The sequence below is a fragment of the Silurus meridionalis genome, chromosome 2 (genome assembly GCF_014805685.1).
Source record: "Silurus meridionalis isolate SWU-2019-XX chromosome 2, ASM1480568v1, whole genome shotgun sequence".
NCBI lineage: Eukaryota > Metazoa > Chordata > Actinopteri > Siluriformes > Siluridae > Silurus > Silurus meridionalis.
Window position 1 is genome coordinate 25,533,632 of NC_060885.1, and position 22,055 is coordinate 25,555,686.

At 37.1% G+C, this 22,055-nt stretch overlaps 1 protein-coding gene across 20 annotated transcripts in view; it reads left to right on the plus strand.

Annotated features, from left to right (window-relative positions):
* lrrfip2 (leucine rich repeat (in FLII) interacting protein 2) overlaps nucleotides 1-15,099 on the plus strand; it is a 52,385-nt gene extending 37,286 nt beyond the window's left edge. For 10 of the 20 annotated variants that reach the window (XM_046864361.1, XM_046864351.1, XM_046864433.1 and 7 more), the window contains 11 exons: nucleotides 333-404; nucleotides 1,157-1,327; nucleotides 2,627-2,719; nucleotides 2,914-3,006; nucleotides 5,204-5,305; nucleotides 6,596-6,728; nucleotides 6,943-6,992; nucleotides 7,100-7,220; nucleotides 10,574-10,653; nucleotides 11,202-11,306; nucleotides 14,382-15,099. In XM_046864361.1, the coding sequence (XP_046720317.1) occupies nucleotides 333-404; nucleotides 1,157-1,327; nucleotides 2,627-2,719; nucleotides 2,914-3,006; nucleotides 5,204-5,305; nucleotides 6,596-6,728; nucleotides 6,943-6,992; nucleotides 7,100-7,220; nucleotides 10,574-10,653; nucleotides 11,202-11,306; nucleotides 14,382-14,492 (1,131 nt within the window). In that variant the 3' untranslated portion in view covers nucleotides 14,493-15,099. The remainder of the gene's footprint in view (nucleotides 1-332; nucleotides 405-1,156; nucleotides 1,328-2,626; nucleotides 2,720-2,913; nucleotides 3,007-5,203; nucleotides 5,306-6,595; nucleotides 6,729-6,942; nucleotides 6,993-7,099; nucleotides 7,221-10,573; nucleotides 10,654-11,201; nucleotides 11,307-14,381) is intronic. The other 10 variants (XM_046864395.1, XM_046864488.1, XM_046864384.1 and 7 more) reach the window with 6 other exon arrangements.
* The last annotated feature ends 6,956 nt before the right edge of the window (nucleotides 15,100-22,055 follow it).

The window sequence follows — 22,055 nt, forward strand, 5'->3', positions numbered from 1 at the left end:
AAAGTTTGAAATTAGTACATATTGCTTGGAATAGGGTTAATAATCTTACGTTTAGTTTATTGTAATATGAAATACTAGATAAATGTGACTATATTTTGTACAGTTATATATAGTCAAGAAATTTTACTGTCTTTTTTTTGCATTGTGGATCATTATCATTGTAACCAGCATATAAATTCTATTTGGGGATTTATAACCTAAAAACTCCCCAGTAGCTTTTGTTTTGCTGTCTTTTCTTTTAGTGTCTCTTTGGAAAGTAGGCATGTGCCATATTTTTTCTTCAGTGCTTCTGCGTTTCACAAATATTCATTTCAACCCTTCCTCTACGACAGGATATATATGATCTAAAGGACCAGATTCAGGATGTAGAGGGGCGATATATGCAGGGTCTTAAAGAGCTGAAGGTAGAGGGGCTTGTATCCGGTGCATGTCATCTCTTTTTCCGATAACTTTGTCTGGAGGCATGTTGTTACTCGCATCCAAACCTCACTGCTTTTGCCGTTATTTTGGGTGAAAGCATGAACCTTGCATGAAACTATTTATTTATTTATTTTAAAACTTGTTTTTACATTTTTTTTTGTTTTACTTTCCTAGCCTGTATGTCAACTTGAGTTGAGGCTTTTAAGAGTTTATCAGCATTTATCTTTTAAAGCTTAACATTCAACATGGTTCAACATGGTTTGTCTTAATTTGTTTGGAGACTTGCTACTATTAGTTTGCTGTTATTACAAGCTATAATTAGTTGCCAACTGCTTTCCTAGTGCAAAATCAGATGAGATACACAAAATATTATAAATGAGAATAAATCTTCGTCCTTCTTAATAATATATTTAAGAAAAAAGTACTATTATTTAAAACTAAGTTGTAACAATTTAGCATCCAAAATCTTTTGTTGTTGTTGATTATATATATCGATATATAAATATCCTTATATATGCACAGTACTTTAACCACTTACCTCTTAAAACAAAGAAGTCAGTGGTTAAGAAGTTAATTGGATAACATAACTTTTTTAACTCTAATAAATGGGAAAAAATCACTTGTAATTCAGTGCCCATGCACCCTCTTTGTTATTATTCCATAATTATAAGGATTGTATCTAGCAATTATGTTATTATATTAGTTGTGTTTTTAAGAAATCTTATATTCTCTATAGGAATCTTTGTCAGAGGTGGAGGAAAAGTATAAAAAGGCCATGGTATCTAACGCACAACTTGACAATGAAAAGGCAAACCTCATTTACCAGGTGGACACGCTCAAGGATGTTATAGAGGAAATGGAAGAGCAGATGTCAGAGCTGATCAGGGAAACAGAAGAGAAATCAAAGGTACACACACACACACACACACACACACACACACACACACACACACACACACACACGTTAAATAGGGTTAAGTTCAGAGCTCTATAGCAGGCAACTCAAGATCTTCCACTCCATCCCATGTAAACCATATATTCTTGGAACTGTCATGTCAGTTTTTTGTCTCCTAGTTCAAATTAAGGGAAAATTTAATTCAACTGCATCTTTAAACCTTCTATACATTGGTGTGCTTCCAATGTTATGGTAAAAGTTTGGGAAAGACCTGCTTCTGGCTGTAAATGTCAGTTGTCCCAATACTTTTGTCTGTATAGTTTGTGTGTGTGTGTGTGTGTGTGTGTGTGTGTGTGTGTGTGTGTGTGTAATATATAATGTGTTTAATGTGTAAAATATATACCGTATTTTTCGGACTATAAGCTGCTACTTTTTTTCCCACATTTTGAACCCCGCGGCTTAAACAACGAAGTGGCTAATTTATGGATTTTTCCTAGGTTTTTCCCGGTTTCACAAACTTCAAGCCAAAAAACTGAACCCCATAACATTAGACCAATGAAATTTCCAAACGGAAACGAAAAACGCACCTCACCTGTGTTCTGAGCTGCACGGCATCAGGAGAAAACCTTTCACCGGTATTGATTTGACAAAAGATGACAAAAGATAAACTCCACAGAGAAATACAGTAGTTGTGAAAGGAAGGAGGAAGAGAGTGAACAATCACTTACTTGGTCAGCTACTGTTTAGATACAAGCCGTTGTAGCGCCTTGAGTCTGGGTAAAGGGAGAGCTCGCTAACTCCAGTTGCAAATGAATTCATATAAGCACAGACAGGTTTCCAAAACGCGTGCTTTTTTATTTTTCTTGGCAACAGCGTTATGGGTTAGTCAAAGAAACTTAGAAATGAGCATCAGAAAATAATGAGCACATAATCCTCAGTCTCAGAATGCAGTGACCTGCTGTTCCCAAAATGCCGCTCTGCTCTTAAAGGAGCCACAACATATTTCACCCGTTACACCGTGTAACAGACGCTCTCTTTCGGTAAAGCCTGTGTAAAGTTCATTAGTTTTAGTGTTGACCTGCGGCTTATTTATGTTAAAAATAAAAATACTTGTAAAATTCAGTGCATATACAAGGGTGTGCTTTATAGTCCGGAAATTACAGTATATAATATTCAAAATCTACATTATACCCATACAACATGATAACAAAACTGACTTAAACTGACTCAAATTTTTGTTATGGAGTTTTGAAATTGTTATAAAGAAGTTTCAATATACTTCTTATATGATCTGAAAAATATTACCTGCAGGAATTGGAGAGGCAAAAGCACACATGTTCAGTTCTGCTGCATAAACAAGAGGAGCTAAAAGAGGGAATCCATCAGCGAGATGAACTTATTGAGGTGAGACTTCTTCATTCATATAAAAATCTACTCGGTGCAGAAAACATTTATTCAAACATGGTATAACTGTTTTTTTTCCCATGAGTTACAGACCTAAGATCCATATGCAGGATTTTTAGCTCTTATCTATGTCTTTTGTCTTGCTTTTGTCTTCTGCTTCTTCCATTTCATGGCTCTCGATTTGACTTTTCTAGGCAAACCAGAACATTCAGTACAAGTTAGATACACTCACAAGGGAGGTGTTTGACCTACAGGAAACTGTTAACTGGAAGGACAAAAAGATTGCGGTATGAAGATTTGAGCAACAATAGGACTTTTATAAGCATGGACCACCAATACCATAATAGAGTGATCTGTATGTGTATGCGTGTATACACTCCCTGCTTGCTTTAACAACACCTCTACAGTAGCACATGTATACACTTATCCAAACAGCATGTGACAGCATTACAGTGCAGAAAATCATGCAAATACAGGTCAAGAGTTTGTTAAATTTCACATCAAATAGCCATACAGGGGAAATGTAAAGCTCTGTGTTTTTAATGTGGCAAAGTTATTGGTACCAAATGGGCAGGTTAATTTGAGAAACACAACAATTTCTAGAGCTTACACAGAATGGTGCAAAAAGCAAAAAACATCATGTGAAAGTTCAAGGCACTGTGCATGCTGAGATGATTTTTTTCAGAAACTCTGAAATTCTGTTGTGTTTTGAAATACTTAAACCAACTTATCCGAAATCAACAAAGAAGTCATTATCAAAGTCATAAATATAATATTTTTCTTAATTTAGATGCTAGATCTCGTAATATCGCTATGTAAACAGGGTTGCTTATTTTGCAGTTGATGCCAATGTACAGTTTTTGCTTGCTGTGCTGATGTTTTACTTTAATCCGTGACACCAGTGTGTCTTCTTGTTCCTTTTAGCAAGCCGCTGTGTTATCTTGCCATCATGCTAACCCGTAACTTAAGCAGCCCAACTAAACGACAACAGTGTTTGTTGACAAGATTTATTATCGATTATTGATTTTATATGTAATTTTATTATTATCATTATAATAAAATACACATGTACACTGCATAAAGTATTCAAGCCCCCTTCACTTCTTCAACTTTATGTTGCAATCTGAAACTACGATAGTAATTCCTTTTTCTAATTAATCTACACACCCATAGTGACAAATAATTATAATAAAAACTCAATTTTAGAAATGTCAATAATTTTTTTTTAAAGAACACAACATTTACCTAAAACCTGATTGGAATCCACCTGTATAAAAAGTTTTTGATTGGACATGATTTGGAAAGGAACACACCTCTCTAAAGAAGGCCTCAAAGCTGACAATGCAGATCAGAGAAAAAAACAACCCATTAACTGCCTGCAGAGCTCAGAGACAGGATTTTTATAAGGCACAGATCTGGAGAAGTCTACAAACATATTGATGCACTGAAGATTCCCAAGAGCACAGCAGCCTCCATAATTCCTAAATGGAAGAGGTTTGGCACAACCAGGACTCTTCTGGTCAGCTGGCCAAACTGAGCAATCAGGAGAGCAGGGCCTTAGTTAGAGACTAGAACAAGAACCTCGATTGTCACAGAGTTTCAGAGATCCTGTGTGGAGATGGGACATAGTTCCAGAAGGACAACCATCACTGCAGCCCTCTTGGTTTTTATGGCAGAGTGGCTAAACGAAAGTCTCTCCTCAGCGCAAAAACCTCGGAAGCCCACTTAGATTTAGCAAAAAACACCTGAAGGACTCTCACACTAAGAACAAGATTCTCTGGTCTGATGAAACCAAGATTAAACAGTTTGGCCTCAATTCTAAACGTTATGTCTGTTGGAATCCAGTCACCACTCCAAAAGTAAAGCATGATTGTGGTTAGGGTTGAGGGAAAGCGGAATGGAGCAAAGTACAGAGATCTCAATTTAAACTTGTTCCACAGCACTCAGGACCTCGGTTAATTTTCCCACATGATATTATCATATCATATTAATGTACTAAAGCAATGTTGTAAAGAAGAAACATTTTTTCTTAGAAAAAATTTTCTTAGAGGGAAAAATGTATTTCAGATTATTGTAAACAAGTTATTCTACATGTTACTGAATTATGCAGTCTACTTATTTTTTCTCACCGGGTTTCTAAATGTTAGATTACTTTTAGAAAAAAACTATTTTGAAATCTGATATTCAGGCCCTAATATAATGAAAAATTAAGGTGAACTAAAACATGTATGATTTTACTTTTTTATTTTTAACGTAAGTTTTCCTTTCACTCAGATTTTAGGCCATTTAGCTGTAATGCTTTTGAAAAAGCATGTCATCTTATTCGTACCACCTTTTAATGCTTGCTGTTATGTTAGACTTTGCATCTTAACCTTGCGGTCTGTGCATGCTGATCATTTTGTCTTGTCTGCTTCAATGTGGCCTGTCCTTCTCCATTTGTTCCCCTCATGGCTCTTCTCTCTTTCCTGCCCTGCTGTTGGCTAGGCCTTAGAGAGACAGAAAGAGTACTTTGATTGCATTAGGAAAGAGAGGGACGAGCTCAGAGATGAGCTGGCTGACCTCAAGGGGAAATCCAAAACAGTAGAGGTATGTCGGTGTTGAAGACCAAGGAATATACCAAAGGAAATACGTTTTGCTCATTATGAATGTTCCTTTTTGAATCATAATTAATGTATAAGTATAGTTTAATTTTAGGTGGATTAAACTAAAAAAGTGACAAGTTTTTAAGAAAGTTTGTAAATTACTTAAAAGTCAAAAGCCACTTTAGATTTTTTTGTTCCCCTAATTTAAAATTTATATCAATATAATATCTTGTTATATAATAAAATGTGTTTTGGGTGGATGGATGGAATATGATTTTTTTATATACATATTTTAATTCAACAAGGCTTTTTAAGGTTACTGTGGAGCTTGAGGCTGCATTCATACTTCTCTTAATTCTGACAGGTCTCCCTGTCCCTACCACTAATAAGCACTTCCATACCTAGATGCTGGCACCACCCAGCTTCTCCACAGGGATGTTGATGAAATAGCTGGTTTTGCCAACTCTTTTATATGATGTATTTCTCCCTGAAACATGGTCCTTCTAAACTGATTACTGAGTTTTGTCTGACATGTTGATCACAATAAGTTGTTTACTCAACTGTAAGGTCTACTTTAATATTTATTTTCTTTAGCAGAGGTTTTCACCTTGCAGTTGTCTTTTTTTTGGTACGATTGCCATTTTTAAGACAATTCACCAAACTTGTATGTTTAAATAAATATTTCTGTATTTTGTTCCAGTATTTTTATCACATGAATGAATAATAAACTATGCAATAAATCTTTCCACAGAAAAGTCATTTACAATTACTTAGATGACAAAATGTTTACTTGTATTATTTTGTATTTATAAAATCTATATATATAAAACCCAGACTACTTTAGGGGCAATTACTTTATCACAGTCTTGTATATTTGTTTGAAGTAAATGGGCTTTGTGTTTATATATCTGTTCAGGTAAATATTTTAAAATTCCCATACCTTGCAATTGCATATACACTGACTGCATAAGTGTTAGATATATGTATAGAGTTAAGGATCAAAATACCAGCACCTTTATTTAAATTAAAGGTTTTATTTATTTAATTATCTTTTCTAAATTATTATATAGTTTACAGCAAGGATGTAAACATGAATATTAGCCCAAACTGTGTGTTCTTATATTGTAACAGTTTCTTTAAAAAAAATTGCAGTAAGAAATATTTCAGTTGGGGTTGATAGGGTCTCATTATGTTTCCCAAAGGGCTTGTAGCATAAGATGCCCTGGGTGATGTGTAATCTTTACTGCTGCATATGAAAGCATTATATCTCACATAATAACTCTGCTTCCTACAGAAACATGGGCTGGTTATCATTCCCGAGGGCACTCCCAATGGGGATGTTAGTCATGAATCCCCCACCTCAGTGATTACTCTTGTCACTCAGGAAGCTGCTCAAGTGCTGGAGTCTGCTGGAGATGGACCTCTGGGTATGAAAACAGATGTTTGACAACCTTTGAGACTACTACTGATTATTAGTAGATAATTAGGTGTGGAGTCCAGTGTAATAAAGAATTGTTGGTTTTTAATTATTTTATTTTATATAAAGAACATAATTACAAATTCATGTTAGTATTAAACACATTATTTTAAAGGGATGCAGTATTATCTCATAGTTGTAAATGCCTTTTTTCCCCATAACAGATATTCGACTACGAAAGCTTGCTGAAGAAAAAGATGAACTCTTATCCCAAGTACGAATATTATCTGAGGTGTTTAATAGAATGATTGATGATAAAAGAATGAGCAATTGCCCCAGAAGAGGGTATTTGTAACATTATTCTGCTTTGGCATCTCATAGATAAGGAAACTAAAAACGCAGCTTCAGGATGAAAAACAGAAACATTTGAAGATGGAAAGTGTTGACCCTGATGGAGAACAACTGGAAAATGGCACTGACTTGAACTTGATTGAAATGCAGAGTAAGTTTACACTTGCAACCAGCTGAAAGGGTTATTTAAGTCTATCTTCATCTTTCCAAAAGATCTGTCATACTTACACCTGCACGTTTCAATGCTTTCCAAAGTGCATACCTTACCGAAGTAAGTAATTGAAGGCAGCGTACGTGTAAGGCATATTAACGGCAAAGGCAAAAGTTTTGAGAATGACACAAATATTACTTTTCACAAAGTCTGCTGCTATAGTTGTTTTGCAACCCATCTTTTGCATAATCAACTTTTTGTCAATGTTTGTCAGAATTTGTGGGTTTTTGTTTGTCCACCAGTCTCTTTAGGATTGACCACAAGTTCTCAATGGGTTTAAGGTCTGGGGAGTTCGGGGAGATGTTTTGTTCCCTGAGCCACTTAGTTATCACTTTTGCCTTATGGCAAGGTGCTCTATCATGCTGGAAAAGGCATTGTTTTCCCAACCATCCAAGAACAGATGGTGACAAAGTTGTTCTTGGACGATCTTTTTATACTGTTCTTCATTAATGGCTATGTTCTTAAGTTCCTTTGGCTGATATGAAACCCTACACATGAAAGGTCTCAGGATGCTTTACTGTTGTCATGATACAGGACTAATGGTAGCGCTCAGTTTTTCTTTTCCGGACAAGCTTTTTTTTGGATGCCCAAAACAATCGGAATGGGATACATCAGAGAAAATGACTTTACCCCAGCAATCCAATACCTGTACCTTTTGCACAATATCAGTCTGTCACTGATGTTTTTCCTGGAGAGAAGTGGCTTCTTAGCTGCGCATCTTGACACCAGGCCATCCTTCAAAAGTCTTTACCTTACTGTTACTCATAGGAGATGGTCCTGGTGCTTGCTGGACCTTTGTGGGCCTGAAGCCTTCTTCACAACAATTGAACCTCTCTCCTTGCAATCTTTACTAGCAGCAATATCCTTGCCTATCCCTTTTTTGTGCAAAGCAATGATGACTGCATGTGTTTCCTTGCAGGTAACCTGGTTAACAGAGTAAGAACAATGATTTTAGCACATGAAGATGTTCTTTATAAGTGTAAGTTTGTCCCTGATGAGTGAGCCGGTAGCGACTGTGGCAAGGAAAAACTCCCCGAGATGGCATAAGGAAGAAACCTTGAAAGGAACCAGACTCAAGCGGGAGCCCATCCTCATCTGGATTGCACCGAATGTCTTTTTTTACATTTATTACAGATAAACGATGTTGCGGGGTACAGTGATGGTGGTCAGAAGTAAACTGTAGTCCTTAGTCAGTGTAGCAGACTGTTGACATGAATTACAGTCCAAATCCATCCTCAAAGCTCCCGTTCTTACTCTGGAATTTCATGGAACCACCCAAGGCGTTGATGAGAAACATCCCTAACTGCACAGAGTGACCTCCAATTGAAGAGAACACTATCCCGAGGCAGGCCAGGACGAAGTGGGAAGATCCGCTGCGGGAAAAGGGGCAGGAACAGTGGCCACTGGATCCTCAGGAGCATGTTTAACTTGACCGAGAGTTAAACAGGAAGAGGAGGATATGGATTATTATGTGTACTTATTGTTGTATAAAAGTTAAGGACACTGTGCAGTTGGAGACTCCGGCAAGACTCGCTATGGCAGCATAACTAAAAGGGAGAACCAGAAGGTAACACAGACATGAGGGATCTCTGGGATAAGAGACGACCACCACACCACCGTCAACAAACCTGAGTGAACTGTGAGAGTGAGGGGATGGTAGCATACAAATATCCCAGTTCACTGAACACTATATCCATAATCCCTCCAGATCTGCTCCTTACCCAAGAAAAATCTACTGATAAAAGACTTGACTAAATAAATATGTTTTCAGCCTTGACCTAAACAAAGAGACTGTGTCTGAGTCCCTGAGAATCTAGATGTAACAAAAGCATGAACTTGTTTATCTGCATCCTGTAACATCATATTTCTAATTTTAGCAATATTTCTAAGATGAAAGAAGGCAATCCTGGTAATATTATTCACGTGAGGCTCAAAGGAAAGACTAGGGTCAATAATCACACTTTGCTATTAATTGCAATTCATCTGATTACTCTTTACAACATTTTGGCGTATATGCAAATCATAAAAACTGAGGCAGAAGACTTTAAGAAAAAACTATATTTGTGTTGTTCTTAAACTTTTGGCCATGGCTGTACGTTATTATACATTTGTTTATTATACTGTAAATCATTAAAGTATTCTGAGCACCTGTTTATTTGGAGGCTGTTAATTGAGATTGGTAGACTTAATAGCAGAATTACAGTGCATGTCAAAACTTTGAAAACACCTTGTTCTTTATCGTTTTTGAGAGACAACGTTGGTTTTTTTTGTTTATAACTTAGTTTGTTGCATTGTTTGTCAAAGAAACGTTCTCTGAAACAGTTTAACAGATATAAAAGGCTAGGTTTAACTTTATTTTCAATATCAGAAACAACACTGAACCAGTAGGGCAAATACCAAATAAATTAAATGAAACAGTTGCTTAGTTATTGTGTAGAGACTGGCAGTTAGTGTCTGAGTTCAGAATTAGTACAGCCAAAAGGAAAATGCTGTTTTTGATTCTTTTTGTTGCAGTGCAGAATGCATGTCTTCAATCAGAAAAATGCTACAGAAAACAGTGAGTGGTGGCAATGGGAGGTGTGATAATGATAATACCATTCATTCTTTGTAGACAACACTTTTGATAAATATTAATGTTGTGTCTTAATAATTTATGGGGTAGTTTTCACTAGTAGATGTAGTGCCTTGGTTGTGCACTCTGCAGTTATTCTACCAAAATGGGATGCAGTTTGTAAGGATGGTATTTATGGTACAGCGGTAGAGTTTATCATGATCTGAGTAGAGGAGTGTTTAAGTCAATGGTGGATGGGGTGTTGTTTCAAAGTATAACAAACTCTGGTCTGTTGGTTAAAATGTCCAGAGTTCAGCTAAAGAGTGGCTTTTATATAAGAAATGACCAGCCAATTGAAGCACTTTGTAATGACGTGGGTAAGAACTAGATGAAAGTTGTTGCGCACTGTCGCCACATCCTGCTTTGGTACTTGTACAATAGTTTTGAATGAGTTAAGTACAACTGCTTAGGCCAGTAATAAGATGTACAAAACCAGGGTTTTAAAACATATATAAATTTTCCTAATCCTCTCTGCTGGAGAGGGTGTCATATTATGGTGCCATTTGTAATTCCAGCCTCATTACAATGCAGGTTCTGATTTGGCAATGAATAAAAATAAAATAAAATGTAAGAAAAAAGTTAAATTAAATTCACTTTACTTTTATATATGAAAAAATTTTGTGTCTGTATACATTTTTTATTTATTTGTTCTAATTTAATCCTGTTATTGTATTATCTGTAGGAGATGCCAACCGACAAATTACTGACTATAAATTCAAGCTTTCAAAGGCAGAACAAGAAATGGGTACAATGGAACAAAATGTAAGTTTCTAAAATATTGCAGCCAGGTGACAATTTTGGTTGATTCTGCCTCGGTATACCATCCAAATAATTTTGGAATTCAGCACTGACCATATACACTTTCCCTTAAATTCAAATGTAAAAAAAAAAAAAAGCCTTAACTGTTTTAGAAAGTATAAATTTATACATTTTTTTGCTTTTGGGCAAAATGATGAAAATTGTGTTTTAATGAAGTAATTAAAGTTTACTGGTTATGTGTTTCAGTTAAGAACAAAGTATTTCATGTATTTATGTGTAATGTATTATGCGTGTCTTTCATATTAGTCTTTGAATATATTTTAACCTCTCTTCCTATGAAAAAAATGCAATTTATAAAATTTTACAACTGTAATGCAAAAAGCTGAGCTTTTTCTGATAAAAGGTAACCTTGTTTAGATGAGAAGATTTAGATTTAGTATGGGAGTCTGGTAATCCGGTCGGTCATGTTCTGTTTTCTTAATGATTGTTAAATTGCTTTTAATTAATAGAAGTCATTCTAATACTGCACATTTTCCCTATGATTTCCCTAGATAAACAGACTTGAAGGGCAGGTGTTAAGATATAAAGCAGCAGCTGATAACTCTGAGAAAATTGAAGATGAACTTAAGGCTGAGAAAAGAAAACTACAAAGGGAGGTAAGGATGCAAGTAAAGCTATGATTAAAATACAGAGTGTACTTTATTAGGAACACTTTCAGAATTGCAATTTCAGAACTGCACATTCATGAAATATCTAATTGGCTAGCAGCAAATTGCAAAAAAACAAATGCAGATCCCTTTTAGGTGAGTCTGTGCCCATGAGAGCCAAAGAACTATGCTCTTGGCTGACAGACATGGAACCTAATCTGAACTTCTGCTGTTGTATCTCATGCACATATTGTTCCATTGTTTTTCCATGGCGTTCCTAATAAAGTGAATGTATAATTTGGCAAATCAAAGAAGAAAAAAAGGTCAATTTGTATGTGTATTTTTCTGTGTGTATGAACAGTACACACACACACACACACACACATACACACAGACTCTCAAATATATATACAGTATCACACAAAAGTGAGTACACCCCTCACATTTCAGCAACCATTTTAGTGTATCTTCTGTATTTTAGAGTAGGCAATGTGCAGCTTGTAAAGCAGTACAGATTAACTGTCCTCTGAAAAGAACTCATGAACATGTCAACATTTTGTGTGAGTACAATTGTTACCTAGCACTGCCTTAATCCTCGGCATGGAATTCACCAGAGCTGCAAAGTTTGTTCTTGGGGTCCTCTTCCACTCCTCTATAATGACATCGGGGAGCTGCTGGATGTTAGACACATGGTGCTTCTCCACCATGGTGCTTGAGGATGGCCCACAGGTGCTCAATAGGGTTCAGGTCTGGCGACATACTGGAGACATCACCTTTAGCAAGGCAGTTGTCATCTTGGCAGTGTGTTTGGGGGCGTTTTCATGTTAAAATTTGGCATTCGGCCCAGTTTCTGAAGGGAGGGCATCATGTTCTGCTTCAGAATGTCACAGTTACATGTTGGAACCGCAGCTCCCCAGTATCAGCAGCATTCATTCAGCCCCAGACCATGATGTTACCACCACCATGCTTGACTGTATGCAGACACAATTTTCTTGGTTCTCCTCACCAGGGTGTCTCTACACATGCTGGACACCATCTGAGTCAGACGGCATGTTTCAGCTTCTTCCAAAGATGCTCAATAGGATTGAGGTCAGGGCTCACAGAACTCCACTGTAGAATAATCCAATATTTTGTGTTTTTAGCTGTGTGTTTTGCGTCATTGTCCTGTTACATGACCTGCAACTGAGACCAAGCTTTCTGACACTGTCCAGCACATTTCTCTCTAGAATCTCTTGATAGTCTTCAGATTTCATTGTACCCTGCAAGGATTCAAGACACCCTGTGCCGGATGCAGCAAAGTAGCCCCAGAACATAACAGAGCCTACTCCGTGTTTCACAGTAGGGACAGTGTTCTTTTCTTGATATGCTTCATTTTTCCATCTGTAAACATAGAGCTGATGTGCTTTGGCAAAAAGTTCAATTTTTGTGTTATCTGTCCATAGGACATTCTCCCAGAAGCTTTGTGGCTTGTAAACATGTAGTTTGGCATATTCCAGTCTAGCTTTTTTATGATTTGTTTTCAACAATGGTGTCCTCCTTGGTCGTCTCCCATGTAGTCCACTTTGGCTCAAACAACAGTGCAATAGTGCAATCTGACACTGATGTTCCTTGAGCATGGAGTTCACCTTGGATCTCTTTAGAAGTCTTTCTGGGCTCTTTTGTTACCATTCGGATTATCCGTCTCGTTGATTGGTAATTAATTTTCCTCCTGCGGCCACGTCCAGGAGGTTGGCTACAATCCCATGGATCTTACATTTCTGAATAATATGTGCAACTGTAGTCACAGGAACATCTAGCTGCTTGGAGATATAGTCTTATAGCCTTTACCTTTATCATGCTTGTCTATAATTTTCTTTCTAATCTCCTGAGACAACTCTTTCCTTCACTTCCTCCTGTCCATGTTCAGTGTGGTACACACTATGTCACCAGACAACACAGTGACTACCTGGAACCCTATATATATGCCCACTGAATGATTACAAGATTGAAGACATCTGTAATGCTAATTAGTAATGCTAAACACACCTTGAATTAACATGTCCCTTTGGTCACATTTATTTTCAGTCTTTTCTAGGGGTACCATCATTTTTGTCTAGGCCTGTTCCATGAGTTTATTTTTTTTAATAATTCCGTTGAAGCATGGTTGAAAAGTAATGTCTGACTTTCATTGGTTAACATAAAAATTTTTTATTTATTATTACTTTTGTCAGATTAAAGTTTTTTCTGTGACCATTGCGAGTTTTTCTTTCATTGACCGAAGGGTACCAACAATTTTGGCCACATGTGTATTTGTGGGTTTTCTTGTGAGCCAGCTTCAAAAAGGCTTTATTCTGGGACAACAGCCATGCAGACTGACTTGTTGCAGTGTGCAGTGTATTGTCTGAGCACTGACAGCGGACCTTTCACTTCTGCAACCTCTAAAGTAATGCTGCAACACTCATGTGTCTGTTTTTTGAAGCAGCTTCTGCACCTGACGTACAGCACGAGATTTCAACTTCTTTGTTCGACTCTAGTAAGGACTGTTCCGAGTGGAACCAGTCTTGGAAAACCTCTGTATGACCCTGAACACTTTATGGTAACACAATGGTTTTGCATGGTTAAAGGAAGTACAGCTGTTATCACTTAGTATGTACTCACTTTTGTTTGCAGCTATTTTGACACTAATGGCTGTATTTTGAGTTATTTTCAGAGGACAGTAAAGCTGTACTCCTATACAAGCTGCACATTAACTACTCTAAAATATTTTATATTAAATGTTTCTTTCTATAGTATTGTAATACACACACACACACACACACACACACATATCCAGTTAAATATAAACTACACTAAGGTATTTTATAGACTTTTGGCTACTGTAGACTTTTAATACTTTTGGTTTTGAATGGATGATCCACTACCCTTAACCACTTGCGAAGGTGGTCAGAGAGGACAGAGGAAGAGAGACCGAGAAGGAGAAACTTTTGTGCTGATGGCTGAGAAGTGGTTTGAATCTAAAATGTTTTAAACTAAAATGGAGAGCTGTACAAAACATTCTTTAATGAAATGTTAAATGTTTTTTTTGCTTCTTAACTTATTTTGCAGCTGCGTACTGCACTGGACAAAATTGAGGAAATGGAGATGACCAACAACCACCTGGTGAAGCGCTTGGAGAAGATGAAAGCAAATCGCAATGCCCTACTCTCTCAGCAGTGATTAGATTAGCTTTGGACAATTTGTATTCTTAACTGCTCTTAAATATAGAATTCTTTACTGCCACACACTGCAAATGCTGCTTTTGCCACCTAACACATCTCTGGGAAACCAAAAAACACTTTGTAGCGAAAGAAAGCATTTTACTTTTTTTTTTTTTTTCCACTAAACATAAGAATTGGTGCACACCTCTGTTTGTCTGAAAGGGAGTAACTGTGTCTAATTGATTTTTTTGTTGTTGTTTGATAAGGGCTTCTTTGGTTGTGTTGTGTTTTGAAAGCTTTGTATATCATGGTTTTCCCCTAGGTTATATTGCGTGATTTGGGTGCTTGATTCCTCCTGCTTCAGCAATAGGCCGAATGAGTGAAAAAGGGTATTTGAAATTACTTTCACACAACTGCACACATTGATAAATGTTTTTACCAATGTGCCTTTGTCCACATGGGAACTGAGGGGTTTTCATTATAAAGGAAAGAAATGGTATTGGTACACAAAAATATTTAATATAGGGATTCATTTTGATGTGGTAGTACAAACCAATTCTATACAATGGTTTCATTATGGATTAAAAAATATTTAAAATAAAAGAAAATTGGAATTTTTGAATAAAGTGAGTGTTTCAGATATATTTCATAAAAAAAACATTTTTATACTTGTATAAGAATTTCATACTTCCAATTCATCCTGATAAATTATTGACAAAATATTGATTCCACACTAGCCACTAGTAGTTACTTTGTTTGTCATGACAACCAAATTATTCTACATTCTTTGACTGTATTGGTGAAGCAAAGCAAATTCTTTTGCATTTATTATACACTTAAGTCATTTTGGTTTGAGATTGAAAGATTGGCAAGATGATCAGAAGCTTTCATTTACTGATATTTACATCTAGACTAATTTAGAACATGGCACTTTTATTTTTAACCTATCCATTTTTTAAGTGCTAAAATAATTGGAACATGTGACTGACAAGTATTTATTGTTGCTCAGTTGCTTTGTTAGATAAAGTAATCAAACAATTAATAACTTTAAATGTCTACTCTTTGTTTGAGTTGTGTTTTGCAAGTGCAGACCAGTGAGCTGTCTATAAAAAAACAAGCAATTTGAAGCTTAGATAAGTTAGTGTTAGCACAAACCTCAGATATACTGTAGCCAACAGAAAAACTTCAAAAGCTGGAACGTAGAGGCTTATATACTTCAAGATGCATCCCCCAACCCTACTTAAGGAACAAACAAACAAAAAAAAACTTAAAGAAAGCTGTGGTATAAGCTCTGACAGAAAGGTATCAAATCATTGTTTTTGCCACTTGCTGTGTATGGGGCTGTTTAACTGTACAATTGCCAGAGTATCCATGATCACACTGTCTACTACTTCAACGGTAAGTGGAGCGTTAGTGGCATGGGCCCATAATTGAGTTTTATCAGCATATCTTTGGTATGAAAACCCATGTGAAGGTATGATTTCACCGAGATATCAAGAATAGATGGAGAGCATAAGAGTGCAAAATCTGCATGGAGCAAATGTGGATCCATCAAACCATTGCTATGCTGTGGCATGAATCCTGAGACTCCTGAGGATGAAGGTGATTTAGTCTTGTACTGGACTGTAAAACACTGGGAACAGGTGAAGAAGGATGAGTATTGATATTGATGAAAATGTTCAATTATCAAAATAGTATTTTTCATGATTGAAATTGTTGACATTAATGGCACTTGCTGCAACATTTATCTGTGGGATGTTTCGGAAAATGTCTAAGCCATTGAGGTCCTATGTCGCAAGTTACTTAACTTAAAGGTTCTGATGCTAACCTCTTGGTTCCAGATACCACGTCACATACAACACTGTTGCCAAACTTGAAGGTAAAGGCAAATTTGTGTATGTACAAAAAAATGCCTGTCATATAGAGAATGTTTTGTAAATAAACATTTAATAGTATTTAGTGCTTATTTCCCTTATGTATGCAGATATTTTTGACACCTTCTAGATCGTCATAATAGAAATCTTAATAAAAGGCTTAGGTTTTGATTGTTTCCTTTTATGCTCTTGCAGTTCAGGTTAGTGTGATTAATTGTTTTCTTTACTTAAACAATTACATTACACACCCAATTTAATTATGCTCATTGGAGTGCATTACTATAATCCAAAAGCCTTTGTCAGATTTAAAATAGCTTGTCAATGGGCCAGTACCCTTAAAGGTACACCCACTGTGCCCTTTAATATAAGTTCATTTTGGGACCCTTCTAGATTGTAGTTTTCAAAGGCAACATTCGCTATTCTATTGCACATCTTTACTTCTAACATCCACTTTGCTGATTAAAAAAATGGCCAAGAAGGTTTAAGTAAACAGTTTCAATGCAACATCTATCAGAACTGTCCAGACTGTAGATGTCCACACTGTGGCAGCAGACAGCATGGCCAAGCACCGGTGTGTGACTGGAGAATCATATCTGTGGGGGATGAAACTACTCAGGGTTCTCTGAGAGGAGGATAAAGAAGGAAGAGAAAAGAGGCGAGCTCTATGTGCGTGTGTGTCCAAGTTAAGCAACCGAAAGTAAAAGCCAGTTTCATTTTGGTGAACTTGTTGCCTGTGTTCTCTTTCTTCTACCCTGAGCCAGAGAGCTCTCCTTACAGTCCTATAATGAGCATAGTACCACAGAGGGACAGCTTAACATTTACATACACACACAATTGGGCTTGAGGGTTTCATCTGATCCTGTGACATTGGTGTGTGTCAGTGTGTGTTAAGTCTGTGTTGGTGTGTTAGTGGTGTTTGGGTGCGTGTCTGTGACGTTGTGTGTCGGTGGATGTAAGGATGTGTGGGACTTAAACAGCAGCCCTGTCTCACTCCATGCTCCCTAGAGATCAAAACATGTTTACATGGATTTGGTGAATTTAAAAGAGAAGTGTATTTAGAATTTAGAAGTTTTGATGATATTTATGATGTGCAGTTGTGATTTGTACCAGATGATAAGTCCTTCTGAGTCTCTGCCCTGGCGTACTGTGCTTAGTTTTTGTGTGGGTAAATAGAATTCTCTGGAGTCTTGGGGGCAGTGAGTAACCGTGTCCGCTTGCACTCTGTTGCAGACGTACTGAAGTTATTGCCTGATCTCACCCATCCCATTGGTGTGTTGTGGACATCTGAAATATTACAAAATGTGAGAGTGTACTGTTGACTATAAGGCCTAAAAGTTTCAAGAAATTACCATCATTACCTTTGTACATTTTTCTACAAGACTTCTGTGAATTTCCCTGTTGTTTTCTTTTCCCCCAAACAGTAACCTATTGCAAAAGGATTAAATGGTGATACACTAAGTCTCTGAAATGTATTTGTTTAATGTGACAATTTGATGTTAAAACAAATTAAAAGCTAAATATTTTGACATTTTGAGCTTGATCGATTTTCTTTTGCCCAGGATTATGTATACAAATGTCTAACTTGTCAAGTTCTTCTAAGATTACCAAGCTGTTTTGTTTCTTGTTTCATTGTTTTTGGATCTTGTTTTCCTCATTTCATGTCCTTGTTGTTCATGCCCTAGTATTGTTATTTGCCTGGCCATAGCCTGTTTAACGATTCTTCACAGATTGTTTGCCCATGTTTTAAATAAATGCGCTTATGCACCTGTTGCACTTAAGATAAATGCAATAAATGCACTTGCACCTGTTTCCACTATTGTGCATTAATTGCATTACAGATTTCATGACTAGTGGTGGACAGAGTGCACAAACCATATACTTGAGTTAAAATGGGTGAAATATTACTCCAGTAAAGTAAAAGTGCTCCCTTTAATGAGTCAAACACATTGATATCTATTACAATTTTCACGAGTCAAAAACCTTCTTTTCAACTACTTTAAAAATTGCGCAAATAAGGCCATGGGTGTTGTGGTAAGAGTCAGAAGTTTCTTTCTTCATTATTTACTCTCAAATTGTTCTGCTTGCTGTTAAACTGATGCTGAACTGTATGTTCATGTTAAGTAATTACCACAGGCAGCTGTCAAAATGAGTTTGAAACAAAACACTGATTGGTGATTGGTGAACAATGAACACTGATTTGTGGCTTGCTGCTTGCTTGACCGGTAAAGTTTTTATGCACTCATAAATAAAAGGGAACGACTGATTCAAAAAGCTTTTATTGTCATTTCAACCATATATAGCTGACGCAGTACATGGTGAAATAAAACAACGTTCCTCCGGAACCCTGATGCTACATTAAACAACAATCACAGAAACAGAAAACACAGGGCTGAGGACTAGTAAGCAGTGTTGGGGGTAACGCGTTACAAGTAACGTGTGTTACGTAATAATATTACTTTTCTGGAGTAACGAGTAAAGTAAAGTTTAAAAAAGTAATGCGAGTTACTTTTCAGTTAAATTATTTATTTTTATAAATAAATAAATAAATAAATACTGAATTAAAATGAACGTAGTCACGTAGAATCACGCACTCATACGTGCGAGCCGCGGGAACAGAAGCTGGTCAGAAGCGGAGATGGCAATCCAGAGAATTACATTACTGTGATGGAAGTATTCTTATTATTTTGAAATAGTGGAGGAAAAGGAGAAAGGAGTAATCGTTAAGTGTAGATTATGTGTTGGTGAAAAGCTTTTGTCAACTGCAAAAAATACCACTTAAAAAAAAATCTGCATGCACAGCACAGCACTACAGATGTGTGTGTGTGTGTGTGTGTGTGTGTGTCTATATATTGTTGAATATATGCAACATTATGCAATGTTGCATATGTGGAAATGCAAATATAGAAAATTGCCGACTTTCCACCACTGCAGCTCTATGGACTGTTCAGAATAAAAGTTTTCCGTGGAAGATACACGTACGATGCCATCACAGCGGAGATAGAGAGCAAATTCACAGCTCATTTGCTCTTTGTGGGAAGATAAACTGCCACGGTCACTGATAATAGCGCGAACTTTGTAAAAGCGTTGAGAATGTTTCAAGCTGATGATGAAGCAGAGAATGATGTAGACGAGGACGAGGTCATATTTACGGAATTGCACGATGTTTTATGAGATGACAGCGAAAGGAATGTTCTCCCTCCACATCACCGGTGTGCAGCCCACACCCTTAACCTTATATACACGAACGATAGTTACATTCCTGACGGCGAAGGCAGATTGCAAAGCAGTGTACAGAAGAGTGCGACTGGAAAGTGTTCAGCCTTGTGGTCAAAATTTAGTTGATCATCTTATTGTTCTCAGAAGTTATTAAGCATTTTAAATGTTCAAGAAATGTCTTTTGCCCTAATATAACTGATTTCTTAATGGCAATTATCTATATTACACCTGTTACACCTGTAAGGCATGAAAGAGATACAAGTAACACAAAAGTAACGCATTACTTTCCATAAAAAGTAACTAAGTAACGTAATTAGTTTTTGGGGAGTAACTCAATATTGTAATGCATTACTTTTAAAAGTAACGTTGCCCAACACTGCTAGTAAGTGTCCTCGCCACATAAAGTGCATGTATGCAACCTGGTGCAAACAGTGCAAAGACAACACAAGACAGTGCAAAGACAAAACAAGACAGTGCAAGACAACACAGAACAGTACAGAACAAAACACAAAATAGTTCCGCCAGTAAACCTGTTGTAACAAGACAAAGTGAACAAAATTAAACAGTAGCCGAAATTTAAACAAAACGTTGTGAAAAAAAGAGCAAATATAGCAGCAGTTAAGGAAAGATGTGCAAAAACGCGTCATGTAAACAGTTTGTAGTAATGAAGTGATGTAATGTGAGTGGTACTGAAGTCATGTGTGTGTGAAGTGAGTACGAGTGTGTGTTGTACAGATCAGTCACACAGTTGTGTGTGTGTGTGTGTGTGTGTGTGTGTGAGAGAGAGAGTTCAGTTTAGTTGTTTGTTGAGTAGCCTGATGACTTAAGGGAAGAAACTGTTGCACAGTCTGGATGTGGCGGCCCAAATGCTTCAGAACCGCTTCCCTGATGGTAGGAGAGTGAAAAGTGATTGTGACAAGTGTGTGTGGTCTTCCACAATGCTGTTGGCTTTGCGGATGCAGTGTGTGGTGAAATGTCTTTGATGGAGTGGAGATGATCTCAGCTGTCCTCACTATCCTCTGTAGGGTCTTGCGATCCGAGACGGTGCAGTTCCCAAACCACGCAGTGATGCAGCTGCTCAAGATGCTCTCAATGGTATCTCTGTAGAATAAGGTCAGGATGAGGGGAGGGAGATGGGCTTTCCTCAGCCTTCTCAGGAAGTAAAGACGCTGCTGGGCTTTTTTGGTGAGGAGGTTGAGTGACCAGGTGAGGTTATCCGCCAAGTGAACACCAAGGAATTTGGTGCTCTTGATAAACTCCACGGAGGATCCATCAATGTTCAGTGGAGAAGGGTCAATCTGTGTTCTCCTGAAGTCAACAACCATCTCTTTAGTTTTATCAACGTTCAGAGACAGGTTGTTGGCTCCACACCAGGTTCTTAACTGATGAGACCCACCACGGTCGTGTCATCCGCGAACTTAATGATGTGATTTGAGCAGTGCATTGCTACACGGTCATAAGTCAGCAGAGTGAACAGCAATGGACTAAGCACACAGCCCTGAGGTGCCCCAGTGTTTATTGTGGTGTTGCTGGAGATGTTGTTTTCAATCCGGAATGACTGAGGTCTTCCAGTCAGGAAGTTCGGGATCCAGTTACAGAGAAAGGTGTTCAGGCCCAGTAGGTTCAGCATCTTAATCAGGTGTTGAGGGATGATCGTGTTGAATGCTGAGTATATATATAGATGAGTACAAAGTAATATATTTGACTTTGAAATGTAATGAAGTTAAAGTCTCCCCAAATGGAAATACTTTGTAAAATTACAGATAAGTGAAAAAGCTACTTAAGAACAGTAATGAATTACATTTACATATTTACTGTCCACCACTGTGCACATATACCTGCTCTCTTGTTTTTTTCTGCATTGTGTTAATAAAACTCGTAGTAGTTTTCCTCTAATTTATTTACTGAGAAAACAGCATATCAGTGTAAGTGGATAACCTCAGCTTTCAGAGGTAACTTTCAGAATATATAAGTAGCCATAGAAACTTAAGTTTTAAACATAAAGATCAGGTTAGTTTGTTTCAGAGAGGTGACAGAGCATGGTATGCCCTTTTGAAGATGATCCCATGGATGTGGAAGCAGAAATTAAACAAAACATTTTCTGCCATAAAAGAGTGATACGCCCATGTATCAATGTGTTTTCCTATCCAAATGAATATTAGCATTATGGTTTGCAAAAAAAATCATTAATTTATTTACAATTAATTTGACACTTTGTAGTGTCCCTGCATTATGGTTTGCAAAAAAAATCATTAATTTATTTACAATTAATTTGACACTTTGTAGATCAGCGCTTAACACAGAGCACATTTTGTGCATTGCCCTTCGACTTTTTGCAATGGTGAGTTTTTTGTACAACATAGGCAATGCAGAGCATGTGGGAAAGACAGCTGTGTATAAGGCAGTTTGTAAAGTCTGCCTTTAACTCAAACGCTACCTACACACTTTTGTGCAGTTCCCTGGCCATAAAACACAGAGTCATTAAAGAGGTA